Here is a 15,005-nt window from a genome sequence, read left to right on the forward strand (position 1 = left end):
AATTACAGTTGTCGAATATTCAAATCCGTAGATAAGTTTTAAAATTAGGCAATTACATATTCAGGGTAGGCTTGTTTGGGGGGTTTGGAATGAGAATGGAATGAAATTTGGTACTTGATTTAGGGAAATGATGATGGGACTAACGGATTCATTCCTCTAAATATAGGAATGGACCATTGCTGAGTAATATGAGGGTATAGGAATCATTCTCATTTCATTAATATTCGCAATCTTTCTTATTCTCATTCTCATTCCCTTACCCGAACCAAGCGCCCCCTCAAGCTCCCTTTCGAATGATGGTTATAAGAATTAAATAATTAAATTCGTATTTAATATATATATATATATCCTCAAATATCATTTCATATATTATATTTAAAGTAATAATCTTTTTTTATATAAATGTGTCTGAAATTAATTATTACAATGTAGCAATCAATTAAAAAATTCGTGATTTTGTCGGAAATTTGAGAAGACGGAATACTGATGATGATATGCCTACAATGTTGATCAAGTCGTCATGCCCCGAAGGTGGAAGATATGATGAGCTATCCTCCATGTTGACCAAGTCGTCCAAAGTCATCTGATCAACGCTACCTACAGCCAGTGATCGGATTACCTCGGTTCCTGATATCCCGATGTTCGAGGCAAATCCAACGAATATATAAGAAACATATTGATACGAAAATAATGAAATGTAATGTAAAATAAGTACGGTGACTTATCCTGATTAGGGGCGGCACTCAGGTGGGACACTGCTTGAGTTGTTGTAACCCAGAAGAGTAGATAAATGGGTTGGATGAAGAGCTGACAGCACAAAGCCGGACGCGGCATGGACTCGAAAGGCGGCATGAAGGTCGGGACCTAGTAACGACACGTAAATCGAGATGTGATATCGATACGTAGGTCGAGATATCATAACGACACGCAGGCTGTCCGCGTGGTGGGAGACCGCCACGGTGTCGTTGGTTTGGAAGGCGAAGTGGTTGCTCCGGATTGGCTCAGAGAGGAAGCTTCGGGAAGCGATAAGAGTGGTGAACGTGCTGACCAACGATCTTATCCACAAGAGGAGGAAGCTGGGGTGCGCCAACGGCCATGATCTGCTTTTGCGGCACGACGACGAGTACTTGCGGGACATCGTGGTCAGCTTTCTCCTCACGGGGCGTGACACCGTCGCCTCGGCGCTCACCAACAGCTTCTTCTGGTTGTTGGCACGCCATGTGGAGGTGAGTGGCCCGATGCGGGAGGAGATCGATCGCGTCCTCTCGAGCGGCTGTAAGGCGGTCATCGTGATGGTGGATAAGATGAGGGAGATGCAGTACGTGCACGCAACGATTTTCGAAAGCATGCAGCTTTTCCCGCCGGTGTAGTTCGACTCCAAGTTCTGCACGGTGGACGACATGCTGCTGGACGGGATGGTGGTGCAAGTCCGCTCCTTAACCAGCTTATAGATGAGGACGGAGATGCCGACGGCGTGAGCATCTTCGGCGGCGACGAAGAGGTTGTCGTGGCTATGAACTACGAGGCCAAGGAAGACGAGCGCGGCGATGCTGACGACGACGCAGAGGCAAGCCCTGACCTTTGACGGCTGCCGCGTCACCCATCCCACAACGGTGTTGATCGACCGCTTCGACCCCGCTCCCATCGCTCTACTCTCCTCCTTTCCTTTCTCCCCCACCGCCACCGATTTCGATGAGAAAAAAAAATTAATGCAAGGAGAGACGAAGTAGCGCACGAAGGGAGGAAGAAACGTTTAGATTCTTATGGATGGAAACGGGGGAGAAGCGTAAGATTTAAAGATGCTTTTGTGCGTGCGTTGGCGAATTAGAAGAAGGTAGTTTCGCGGGTGAGATTTTAGGATTTGTATCTCCGATTCGCATTAATCGCTTGACGTTTAACTGTTTGATTTAATTTCACGCACGAGAATGAAACGTTCGAACCTTGGGATTTTGATGCCCCTTATTAACTTATTACGGTAAACTCTGAACCAATTTAATTACAGTTGTCGAATATTCGAATCCGTAGATAAGTTTTAAAATTAGTCAATTACATATTCAGGGGAGGCTTGTTTGGGGGGTTTGGAATGAGAATGGAATGAAATTTGGTACTTGATTTAGGGAAATGATGATGGAACTCACGGATTCATTACTCTAAATATAGGAATGGACCATTGCTGAGTAATATGAGGGTATAGGAATTCAAGCTCCCTTTCGAATGATGGTTATAAGACTTAAAAAATTAGATTCGTATTTAATATATATATATCCTCAAATATCATTTCATATATTATATTTAAAGCAATAATCTCTTTTTATATAAATGTGTCTGAAATTAATTATTACAATGTAGCAATCAATTAATAAATTCTTTATCCTGTCGAAAATTTGAGAAGACGGAATACTGATGATGATATGCCTACAATGCTGACCAAGTCGTCATGCCCCGAAGGTGGAAGATATGATGAGCTATCCTCCATGTTGACCAAGTCGTCCAAAGTCATCTGATCAACGCTACCTACAGCCAGTGATCGGATTGCCTCGGTTCCTGATATCCCGATGTTTGAGGCAAATCCAACGAATATATAAACAACATATTGATACGAAAATAATGAAATGTAATGTAAAATAAGTACGGAGACTTATCTTGATCAGGGGGGCACTCAGGTGGGACACTGCTCGAGTTGTTGTAACCCAGAAGAGTAGATAAATGGGTTGGATGAAGAGCTGACAGCACAAAGCCGGACGCGGCATGGACTCGAAAGGCGGCATGAAGGTCGGGACCTAGTATAACGACACGTAAATCGAGATGTGATATCGATACGTAGGTCGAGATATGATAACGACACGCAGGATGTCCGCATGTCTGCGTGGCGGGAGACCGCCACGGTGTCGTTGGTTTGGAAGGCGAAGCGGTTGCTCCGGATTGGCTCAGAGAGGAAGCTTCGGGAAGCGATCAGAGTGGTGAATGTGCTGACCAACGATCTCATCCACAAGAGGAGGAAGCTGGGGTGCGCCAACGACCATGATCTGCTTTTGCGGCACGACGACGAGTACTTGCGGAACATTGTGGTCAGCTTTCTCCTCGCGGGGCGGGACATCGGCGCCTCGGCACTCACCAAAAGCTTCTTTTGGCTGCTGGCACGCCATGTGGAGGTGAGCGGCCCGATGCGGGAGAAGATCAATCGCGCCCTCTCGGGCAGCGGTGAGGCAGTCATTGTGACGGTGAATAAGATGAGGGACATGCAGTACGTGCACGTAGCGATCTTCGAAAGCATGCAAATTTTCCCGTCGGTGCAGTTCGACTCCAAGTTCTGCACGGCGGACAATGTGCTGCTGGACGGGATGGTGGTGCGACGAGGGACGCGGGTGACGTACCACACCTACACCATGGGGTGGATGGAGGAGCTGTGAGGGGAGGACTGCGGCGACTTCCGCCCGCAGCGCTGGCTGAGGTGCGAGAGAGGGATCTTTGCACTGGAGAGTGCCTACAAGTACCCGGTCTTTCAAGGCGACTATCGTGTAACGACCCGGCCCTTTGGCCTCTTGGGCGGCCCTTGTGGCGGCCCTTATGTCGTCGGCCCATTTGGCGACCTCTCATGTCGTCGACCGACGACCTTTGGCCGTGCCGTTACTCACTAGGACTTTCCACCCCTGGCAAGTGGACTTTTGCCTCCCCCAGGATTCGAACTCTAAACCTCCAGGCTTAAGTATTAGAGTTTATGAATCCTGGTAACCAAGTGAGATCAAAGTCCTAGTGAGTAACGGCACGGCCAAAGGTCGTCGGTCGACGACATGAGAGGTCGCCAAATGGGCCGACGACATAAGGGCCGCCAGTTGGGCCGCCACAAGGGCCGCCCAAGGGTCGTCTCACTTGGTTACCAGGATTCATAAACTCTAATACTTAAGCCTGGAGGTTTAGAGTTCGAATCCTGGGAGAGGCAAAAATCCACTGGCCAGGGGTGGAAAGTCCTAGTGAGTAACGGCACGGCCAAAGGTCGTCGGTCGACGACATGAGAGGTCGCCAAATGGGCCGACGACATAAGGGCCGCCAGTTGGGCCGCCACAAGGGCCGCCCAAGGGCCGGGTCGTTACAATAAAAAGGCGAATTGTAACGACCCAATTTTCCCTATCTCAAGTTCTAAAAGTCCATAAAAATATTTGGAAATACTTTTAAAATATTCTAGAGATTTTTAGGAATTTTTAGAGTATTTTTACGTAATTTTTGGAGGTCGTTTAGTAGGGTTACAAAAAAAAAAGAAGTTTTGACAAAAAACGTTAAAGGTGAGACTCGAACCCAAGACCTCGACCTGAGCCAAACCTCAGCCGGACCCAGCCAACCAACCGGTCTGCAATTGTTTTGTGATTAAGAAGGGAAGCGAATATATTTAAGTAGTAGTTGATGACAGAAGTTATTGGTTATTAAAAGGAGAACTTAGGTTTTAGCCGAAACCTAATTTTCCTTCTCCTCTTTCTCTTCACGCGCGACGGCGTTCCTGTGCTCGGGCGAAAACAACGCCGAGCCTAGGGCATCGACTTCGACGGCCGGCCAAGCACCTTTTTCGTGAGATCTTCACACGGTGGTGGTCACCTCGTCGAGGAGAGCACACGGGTGTCAAGGGCTCGCCGAAACAGCCACACCTCCGAAGCCCTAGAGGTCGTCTCCGTCGGTTGTAAGTGCAAGAACAAGGGGTGAGTTGCTTCTCACCTGCAGTAGGAGTAGTTCCGATTCGTTTGGTGTTTTCTTGTTTGTTCGAGTTTTACTGTGAAGCATGATCAGGGGTTTTGTTTTCTGCCGTGAGGGGTTAAGGAAGATGAAGAGGTTTTTGTTTGGATTAGATTTTTAGATTTAGCTTATTCCTGATTTGGAGTTAACCTGTGAAGTTTGATGCTTAAGGTTTGCTGCCGTGTACTTTAAAAAGCTTAACAAAATCCTTATGTGTAGCTTAATCTGTGAAGAATACAATATCTACACACATCTGTAAAGAATACAATCTCTAGAATCCGAATAGATGTTATGAATATGCAGTGCAGTTATGGTTATTGTTTCTTGCAGTTTATAAGCATGAGAAATTAATAGCTTTATAAAGTATAGATTTTGTACAAACAGAACAGGCTTTACATAAGTTATAAATGCCAGCAGGTTTTAATTTGTTTTGCGCTGAGAAAGGGGCGCAAACAGCCCCATTTCTTTTGTATTGTAGTGAGCACGGACAGCTCTAATAGAGCCTAGAACAGTCTTAGCCTCTTTGCATTTCTGCAGGGCACGGACAGCTCCTGTGGAGCTTATACCAGCTAATTTCTTTGCATTTCTACAGGCCGAACAGCTCCATTTGGGGCTTAGAATAATGTACTCTTTTAGTTTATGCAGTAGACGTGGAAGTTATGTCTAGCAGAATAGTTTTATTTCATTAAGAATGCACTTTGCTTTTAAATTGCAATAGGCCTGAATCACGTATATAGCATTTCAGTTTAAGTCTTTAAACAGTAGCTTTTATTTGTTATCACATTTATGTGTACAACCCTTCCATGCTATTACTAAATAACAGTAGCTTTGTTTGTTATCAAATGAACATGGACAATCTTAACAGTAGTTTTGTGTGAACACCAGTAGCCTTAACAGTCTTCAGTGCTATTAGTTGAACATAAGTAGAATTCATTTGCTATTAATTAAGCATGATCAGTTCCCTTTGCCATTAGATGTGCACAGTGATACTTTTTAGTCTCTTTTGCTATTAGAATATCTTGAGCATGCAGTTATTAGTTTCTTTGCTATTACATAAGCATGAGTTTCTATCTTTAAGAACTATAAGCAAGAAAGACTAAGGTTTAGACTTGATTTCAATTCCAGAATATTGAATATCAAAAGCGCACACAAGGTGTTTGCTTAAATGCCAAGTAAGGGCAAGTATAAAGAAGTTATAGTTAAAAAGAAAGTATTTTACTTTTAAAGGGCATGTACCGGACACAAGGTCCAAGGGATGGGCTCCAAGTTGCCCCTAGGGACAAGGCCTAGAAGTATCTTAGTAGTTTCGGGATTAGCTACCTCGATTCTTATTAAGAATGCGCACTAAGTGGTACAATGCCGAGCCCAAAAGAAGTTTATTATTATTTTGAAGTATTAAAGTATAAGTTTGAAACAAATGAAACGAGCTTCAAATCTGTCTAGAATTAGAAAGTTAGTTTTCTTGTTATTTGAAGCATGCAGTAGTAGTTTCAATTGTTTTCTTGCTATTAGATTATTCAGCATGTTTAGCTTTATTTGCTTTCAGCATGCCGTTATAGTTTTATTCTTATGAGCATGATTAGCTACACATGTTTAGTATTTCAGTTAGTATGATTCCTTTGCTATTTAGGAGCATGGGTAGTTTTATATGTTAGCATTCAGTTTTAGCATGTTTTTATTTATATACATGCATATCGAGTTTTTGTGAGTAGATAGCACTCACTAAGCTTTATGCTTATAGACTGCACTTCCTCCTACTGCAGATAAAGGAAAGGAAAAGATTTAGTAAGGAAGGCGACAAGGTGGTGGTGATGAAGGTGTGTGATGGCTGGACTATGGGGAGATCAAGAGTTTGCTAAGGAATTGTTAAGACTTTTCTGTTTAGAGTTCTTTAGTTTTCTTTAAATGCTATTATGAGTCAAAATTGTAATTAAGTTTATTCCGCATTTGTAGTTGGGTTCTATTGATGGAGTGATATTGTTGTTTGCTATTATTAGGGTAGTTTCCTTCTTTTATTTGTGATATTATACTGCGTGGTTGTGAAGATATATGTTCCAGCCGCTTGTGGCTGAGTATAGTTTGTTTGTATTGATGATTTAGTCATCGGTACAGGGGAGATTTTGCCGAAATTTTTCGGTAGAGATTCCTCGTGGTTTTTAATTATACCGGTTAAGTAGAGTTAGTAGTTAAGTAACGGTCACTCTTAGAGAGTAGTAGTAGTAGTAAGAAGGGTGGTCGTTACATATCGCGTCTGCCTCGGCAAGGAGATGGCCATCATGGATATGAAGACGGTGGCGGTCGCGGTGGTCCGTCACTTCGATTTCGAGGTGTTGGGCGGCGAAGGGCGGAAGACTCCCAAGTTCGCACTGGGGCTCACGGTGTCGCTTGCTGGTGGGCTGCCGGTCCAAGTTCGTCGGCACGACGAGCAACGCATGCCATCGATAGTGATGCGTCAGCGTGGGTTAGACAGATGCGATACTCCTACGCGGCGTTGATGTGGGGAAGGTAGTAGGAGGCAGTGAGGCGTCTCTTCCTGTGGTGGTGAGGCCCAGAGAAGCACGAAGCCGGAACTCCATCCCACCTCCTCCCCTTTTGTGGCTGCCGCCTTTGAAGGAAAGATGACCCCTCCTTTTTCCTTTCGTGGCGGCGGAAAACCAAACGCCAAAAGACCTGCTCCTCCCTCTTCTGACCTCCTCCTAGCCGCAGAAGCCCAAACGCCAAACCCCACTAATGTCATATGACCAAACTATCCTCCCTTCCATCTATCCTCATCTCATCATCGCATCATCATCACTTCGATTTGTGTTAAAAAAATTATTACTTACATATATAAAAATTTTGAAATAATATGAAACATTATCTTATCTGTTCTTCTAATTTTCTTAATTATATTATCTTCTTAAATATTATTTTTATACGTAAAAGCAACAATTTTTTAACATGAATTTAAGTTTTTAATTGATCGTTATAGTGTAACAATCGATTCAAAATTGTTATCAGCATAGTAATATTTTGAATTGATTACTCTACTATAACAATCGATTGAGATAGATATAACTGAATACGAAGGGGGAAGGAGGAAGGGGGAAACCTAGACATGAATACTGGATTTGATAATTTTAAAATTTATTTATATAATTAGAATATTCGATTATAGTAAAAGGTTGATTATATTTTTCCCAGATATATTTCATAATCTATCTTCAATGTGTAGAAATGAATTATGAAATCGGTTTATAGCCCATGGTGAAGTGATTAGGAGATGGTATGATTAAAGTATTCGGCAACTTTATCAACTTGATCCAGTCATTTGTTAAAATTTATTGTGATGGGACATTTTGTTTTACCCCCACCATTTATCTTGTTTTCCAAAATTACCCAAAAACGTTTAAATCGTGCTAAATAGAGCCTTTTCATAGTAAGAAGAGAATTCGGAAGCCAGCCATGTGACAATAGCAGTACGGGTAGTTTGAAGGATATTTATTTTTAATAATTTTGATCGATAAAATCAGTAAATTTTAAAGAATGAAATAATATTCCCACAGCATATACAAGAATAAAATGAAATCCTACCTAAGTTTAACTATAAATGTATAAGTTTTTATTTGTATAAAATATTATAACATCTCTCAATGAAATTATCTGTATATATATATTCTTAGTAAAAGTGAAAAGACGACTCTTTTTTAATTAGAATTATAAAAAATAATTTTTTATTAATCATCATAATAACTTCTCTTTATTTTTTAATAAAAAATTAAGCCACATATTATAGTAACTATAAATTATTATAATATGTCGTCGGGCCATAATACCACGGTAAAATATTTAGATTATTATTGAGGTATTCATGATTTGAACCCTAACTACGACATATCAATAGAATTTTTTTTCCAAATGACAGGCGTAATTAAAAGATGTTAAATTTTTGAATGACGATCGTGTGTACTTCTGATTTATTCTAGTGATCGGTAGAAAATATTCAGACCAGATCGGTCATCCCAAAAATAATTAAGACTAATTGGGATTATCAATTTTTTTTAAAAAAATATTATAATATTATAAGATCGGATCTAAGAGGGCCTACGGTTTCACATTTTTTATAAATTATTATAATATTTTTAATGAGACTAAATGATTTATCATTTACAAATTATTATAATATAGTCTTTTGGGTCACGGTCATTCTTAGAACGCTATCATTTAGGTATCCATGATTTATTTTTTTTCTTTAAATAAGATACACAATTACATGCTAAACTTCTAAGTCGGTTGTGATTGCTTCATGATTTATCGTGAGTGACGGATTTCATCATATTACATAATACAATACGGCTACGGTGTATCTCAGTGACGGATTTTATCATATTGCATAAAATCATATTGCATAATACAATATAACTACGTACGGCGTATCTGACGGATTTCATCATATTGCATAATACAAATTATTACAATACGTTATTTGACTAGCTAGTATTAACTTGAATTAAATAGGAACACTAGATATAAATTATAGCTATTATATATTATAGCAATTAACTTTTCTAATATAATATGAATATGTTGGATTGAGTTAACATACTATTGATCAATATTGACTTAACTTAAACAAGATATTATTTATCATACGTTGGAATAACTATGAATATAATAGCTACTGCACATTCTAAACTAAATTTAAGTTTTTATTTAACTGGGAGAATACCTAACCTGAATACCACCAAGTCAAATTTTGAAAATCAATTATTATAATTATAAAATATAAAATCAAATAAAAAAAATATCAGATGTATAATTGAGTTTAGAACTCTTTGATCTAATTTCTGTTTTACCTGCTCCATTTTTTTTAATCTTCTCATGCACTTGGGGAAGTTACTTTGTATTTTTTTTTTTTAAAAAAAAAAAAGGCTGGAGTTATGTGAGAATGATCCAACTAAACAGTAGTTTCTTTTTAGAAAATTAAATAAGAAGAAGATGAGAGGGTGGTCAATTAGGTTGATGTGGAGGAGAAAATTAAATAAGAATATAATTGTTTATTTGTTTTTACTTATTTATACTATTTTACATAGATTATTTTCTTTTTTTACTAGATCTATATTGTTCATAATTACTGCCAATTTTTCATGACTCCTAATTTCTTATAAAATTTAGAATGTCTTAAAGTCCTCTTTAAAAAAATTTGTGATTGTCTAGTATTTCGGCTAAATATCATAGATAGTTAAACCAACAATCAATGAACGAGTTGATATACGCGCTCTTCAGAGATTATTGGTGAGGAGGATGAAAGGACTTGAAAGGTACTCCAATAGAGAATTAGATTTGTATCAGAAATTCCCCACAGGTCACTCCAACGCTCAAGTTAGGATTTACTTGAGGTAATATACGAGAGTAAGAAGATAGAGAAGAAAGAGAGAACCTGATGAAGTTGTAGAAACTATAGAGTAAAAAATTCTTTGTCCTTATTCTCTCTAGGGTTTATATAGTTGTCAGAAGAATATATTCTTGTTAGACGTTGTAATGCGTATTCCTCTATCATCCTCGTATGAGCTAGTGTGGGAACTAGATCCAATACTCGTTAGTTGTCTTCTCACTCACCCAATGCCACGTGTTTGAAGGAAGGTATCTAGGGGACTATATTTCATAACCCCTTAATCGCTTCTTCATTCACCTAGTGCTACATGATTTGAATAATTCCCCATCATTGTTCATAACTTCTAGGAAAATAAGCTTTGTCAATGAGGGTTTAGTGTGGATATGATCCAAGAGTGGATGAGAAAATAACGTCAATGTAAAGTGGCCTTGAGGATAGATGAAGTTGGCTACTGAGTGCTGAGGCTAAAACAATGACAATGTCAAGATATAAGACTAAGGTTGAGACTGGTCGAGTGATGTCGAGGTCTGAGATTGAGACCCGGATGATGTCAAGATTGAGATTGAGGTTGAGGCCAAGACCTGGGTAATGTCGGGTTCTAAGACTGAGACTAGGATTGAGGTTGTAGTCGAAACTCGGGTGATGTTGGGATCCGAAACTGAGATTAAGGCTGAGATGTAGGTGTTGTTGGAATTTGAGACTGATATTAAGGTCGAGACTCGGGTGAAAACGAGACTCAAGATTGAAACTACAATCAAGACTGGAGACAAGCGACCAATTCTGTCTTCTGCTTGGGCTCTAAGTCCGCATCCATGAAAGTAGTGGCCTCCGCTCGGCTAGGATGGATCTGGACTTCTTCTTTTTCTTCGTACACGAGGGCAGGAGGTTTTTCTATAATAGTGTTTACCTTGAGTCACGGACTCTTCCGAGCGGCTTTGGCCTCGGTCTTGACCATCTCGACGTAGCAGAGCCGAGCGACAAGTTGGTCGCCCTTGAGTTCTCCAACCCGATCATCTACCGGGAACTTAATTTTCTAGCAGTAGGTAGAGACTACTGCCTTGAACTCGTTGAGGGTTAGTCGTCCTAGGATGACATTGTATGCTGAGGGGGTGTCCACCACAATGAAGTTCATGGTCCTAATCCTCCTGAGCGGCTCCTCTCTGAGTGAAATGGTTAGTCTTGTTTGGTCGATCGGCAAAACTTCATTGCTAGTGAATCCATACAACAGGGTCGTCATAGGTAGCAGCTCACCTCGGTCGATTTGCAGCTGATCGAACGCCTTCTTAAAAATTATGTTCATCGAGCTTCCTGTGCCAACAAAGATATGGTGAATGGTGTAATTAACGATCACCGCTCGGATGATCAAGGCATGGTCGTGAGGGAACTCGACTCCCTCCAAGTCCTGAGGCCCGAAGCTAATCTCGAGCTCGCTCACCCTCTCCCGGCTGCATCCTACTACATGGATCTCAAGTCGTCGCGCGTACGACTTCCGGGCTAGATTGGAGTCGTCGCTAGTCAGTCCACCGGCGATGATACTTATTTCTCCTCGGGCGGCATTGATTCTATTTTCTTCCTCCCTAGCAGAGTGCTTATTCCGATCGTTCGAGGCTCGGGAAGGATTAGCACATTCCCTTTGTTGTTGATGTTGGTACCATTCCGGCGACCTTCTTGCGTCTCCTTGATGATCAGTGGACTGGTGTCTATAAAATTACACTAGTACACTATGTGTGTATTGAGCAGGACCATTTGAGGTTGTTCGATTTATACTGACTATATAAAATAACAGAACCTCTATTATTATGGATGTGTGTACTCTTAATCCCGATATAATAACAAACATATATACTTAGTATTTAGTTCTTTAACTTATCAATGAGTGAGATTTATTCGTTAAATCAATAGGCTCAATGAGTTGGGAGATAATACCATTTATATGGTGTGTTGTTGATTATAAAGGGAAACTGTGTCCTATTTAATTTAGGTTAATGATGTCTCCTTGAGGAGCTCATAAGGATTATTATATAAACCCTACAGGTGGACTTAGTTTGACATGATAATGAAATTGAGTAGTACTACTCTTGGAATTAGATGTTAATTAATTGAGTTGTCAGTAACTCATTTAATTAACGGACATATGATATCTTAAACACGGGGAGATTAACACACTCATGATAAGGAGCTCCTATTGTAATATGAGATTTGTACGGTAGTTCAATAATAACCCTTTAGTGGTATGAGCTATTATTGATGGACTTGGGTTGGGTGTTCAGGCCGAACATAGGAAGCTCAAGCCCATCAGGAGGCCTAAACCAATTCCTCCTCTAAGTCCCTGTTGCAGCTCTATATAAAGCCTCGCATCCACCCATCTGGTTTGGTTTAACTTGGTTTGGTTTAACTTAACTTGGTTTGGTTTAACTTAACTTGGTTTGGTTTAATTTAACTTGGTTTGGTTTAACTTAACTTAGTTTAATTTAATTTAACTTGGTTTGGTTTAACTTAACTTGGTTTGGTTTAATTTAACTTGGTTTGGTTTAACTTAACTTGGTTTGGTTTAATTTAACTTGGTTTGGTTTAACTTAACTTAGTTTGATTTAACTTAACTTGATTTGGTTTAACTTGGTTAAAGAAAGAGAGATTTTTTCTTAACAGAATTAGTTTTAGAAAAAAAATAAAAAGGAGATTTTTTCTAAAGAAAATTCTATTAATTTTTCTTTCTTTGTAACTAATGGCAAGCCTATAAAAAAGGAGTAGGTGGTGGTCCCAAAACCTAACTTTCTAATCTTCCTAATCGTCCTCAAGCCCCTTCTCCACCTAGGGTCGGCGACACACATCCTTCCCTTTGTGGTTGGCACCCCTCATCTCCCCTCTTCCCCCTTGGTGGTCGGCGCCACTCACATCTTCCCAAGCTAGGGCCAGCGCCCCTCCCCTCATCCTTGAGGGTCGGCACCACCTCCACCAAGGGTCGCGCCCCTTTCCTCTCCTAGCTAGGGTCGGCGGCACTTCTTGTTCTTGGTGGTCGGCGGCTTGAAGAAGGGAAGAAAAGCAAGAAGAGGAAGAAGATGAAGAAGAAGAGAAGGAAGAAGATTAGAAGGTGTCCCATCCTAGCGACTCTTTTGTGGTTGGCGATTTTGGAAGAGAAGAGAAGAGGGTGGTGTCGTCTTGGTAGATCTTCGCCCACACGGCGTTCAAGAAGAGGAGAGGAATACGACAGAAGATCTTGAGGTCTTTAGCTACGAAGAAAGGTATAACTAGTTCTTTAATTCCGCTGTATATCTAGTTTCATTTTTCTTTGTATTGATTTTGCATATCAATTTTGAATACCAACACAAGATGTCAGCGATCTTGTGCTTCGAGCAAGGTGCGCTTTGGTCAATCAAGAACTTGTTTGATTGATCAAACACATGTCTGATCAAGTATGTAGGTTGCTAGGAAAGGTTCTGTGCTCGTATAAATTTTTGTACAGGGGATTTACATAGAACGAAATTCCAGCGTCCTTCAGTTCGGCGGCGATACCCACCGGGAGCTGGTCGGCTGGCGACCAGCGTTAGGCCGCGGCAATCACGCATATTGTGTGATGCCAACTAGTGGAAAGAGCAGAACATAGGTGTCCATACTTTTCCTTTTGATGCCTTCGACTGTCCGGAGGCAACATGCTAGACTATGTGCACTCTGGTTTCCGAGTGTGGTCGCGCTTGTTCAGCCCTTGGCCCGCTAGGCGGCTGGTGGTTGCCTGATGGTTGACGCTCGGTCGGAACAGAGGGCTCGGTCGACGCCTCCTTTCTTCTAGCCGCCTGGCCTTCCTCCACATTGATGTACTCGTTGGCTTTCTTAAGCATGTGGTCATAGTCCTGGGGCGACTTCCTAATGAGCGATTGGAAGAAATCCCCCTTGACAAGCCCCTGTATGAAGGCATTCATCATAGTCTACCGAATGGATATCTATGGCTATCTGATTGAAACACTGAATGTAGGCTCTGAGCGTCTCCTTGGATCCTTGCTTCAGGGAGAAAAGGTTGACGCTTGTCTTTTGGAAGCGCCGACTGCTGGCAAAGTGGTGCAGGAAAGCTGTTCGGAAGTCCTTAAAGCTACATATTGAGCTAGACGGAAGCCTTCGGAACCAGCGTTGCGCCGAGCCGGAAAGTGTGGTGAGGAAGACTTGACATTTCACCTCATCCGTGTACTGGTGGAGTGTGGTTTCTTTATCAAACCTATCCAGATGATCATCTGGATCGTCCGACGAAGATCCCCGCTCTTGGTTGGCTTGGGCAATCTCCGAGGGTGTTTGGAACAATGCCCGATGAAAAGGTATGGGCACGGGTGGTGCCTCTCCATGCGTGCCGGTTAGCAATCTATTCTGCCCCCAGATAGAGAGTTGCTCCGAGCGGTCCTCTTGTGCTGCTCGGCCTCTTGCTGCTGACGTTGCTTGCTGCGCTTATCGATCAGCTAGCGCCTTCTGTTGTTGCTGCTCGACTATTTTCTATGCTCGGGCTTGCACGAGTAGGTCGAGCTCTTCCTGGGTGAGCATCACTGTGTGAAGTCGTCCAGTGTCTTCCATCCTCTCGGCTCGGATGCAAGTTGTGTTCCCATAGACGATGCCAAATATGATCATGTCTGATAGTCGAGGCGTTGGAAGCTGGGGATGTGGCGCTTCGGTTGACCATGTGTTGACTTCACGCGACCCTGCAACCACAACTGTGTTAGTGCCGATCCAGGGAAGGGGTTCTCGGCATTAGCCCTCCGACACTCAAGTCAGTCACCGTTGATATATGGAAGCAAAGCAAAGTAACGAACAGTAGCAGCAACAGTGGATTCTTGCATACCTCCGCTGAAACTTGGACCCCCCTTTATATAGGGTTCCTATAGCGCGTGTGAACGCTTCCCAAGGTGTGCATGCTTCTCCATGATTTCCA

The 15,005-nt window shown here is 41.7% G+C and overlaps 1 protein-coding gene across 1 annotated transcript; it reads left to right on the forward strand.

The window, feature by feature from the left end:
* Nucleotides 1–2,858: 2,858 nt before the first annotated feature.
* LOC122004736 (cytochrome P450 94C1-like) lies at nucleotides 2,859–3,410 on the forward strand. Its single transcript, XM_042559577.1, has one exon. The coding sequence runs from the start codon at nucleotides 2,859–2,861 to the stop codon at nucleotides 3,408–3,410; it is 552 nt and encodes a 183-aa protein (XP_042415511.1).
* The last annotated feature ends 11,595 nt before the right edge of the window (nucleotides 3,411–15,005 follow it).

This window comes from Zingiber officinale, chromosome 7B (assembly GCF_018446385.1).
Source record: "Zingiber officinale cultivar Zhangliang chromosome 7B, Zo_v1.1, whole genome shotgun sequence".
In the NCBI taxonomy this organism is placed as follows: Eukaryota; Viridiplantae; Streptophyta; class Magnoliopsida; order Zingiberales; family Zingiberaceae; genus Zingiber; species Zingiber officinale.

Excerpts from the sequence above, each read along its gene's own strand:
- LOC122004736 (XM_042559577.1), top strand. The coding sequence starts at position 2,859 with ATGTCTGCGTGGCGGGAGACCGCCACGGTGTCGTTGGTTTGGAAGGCG.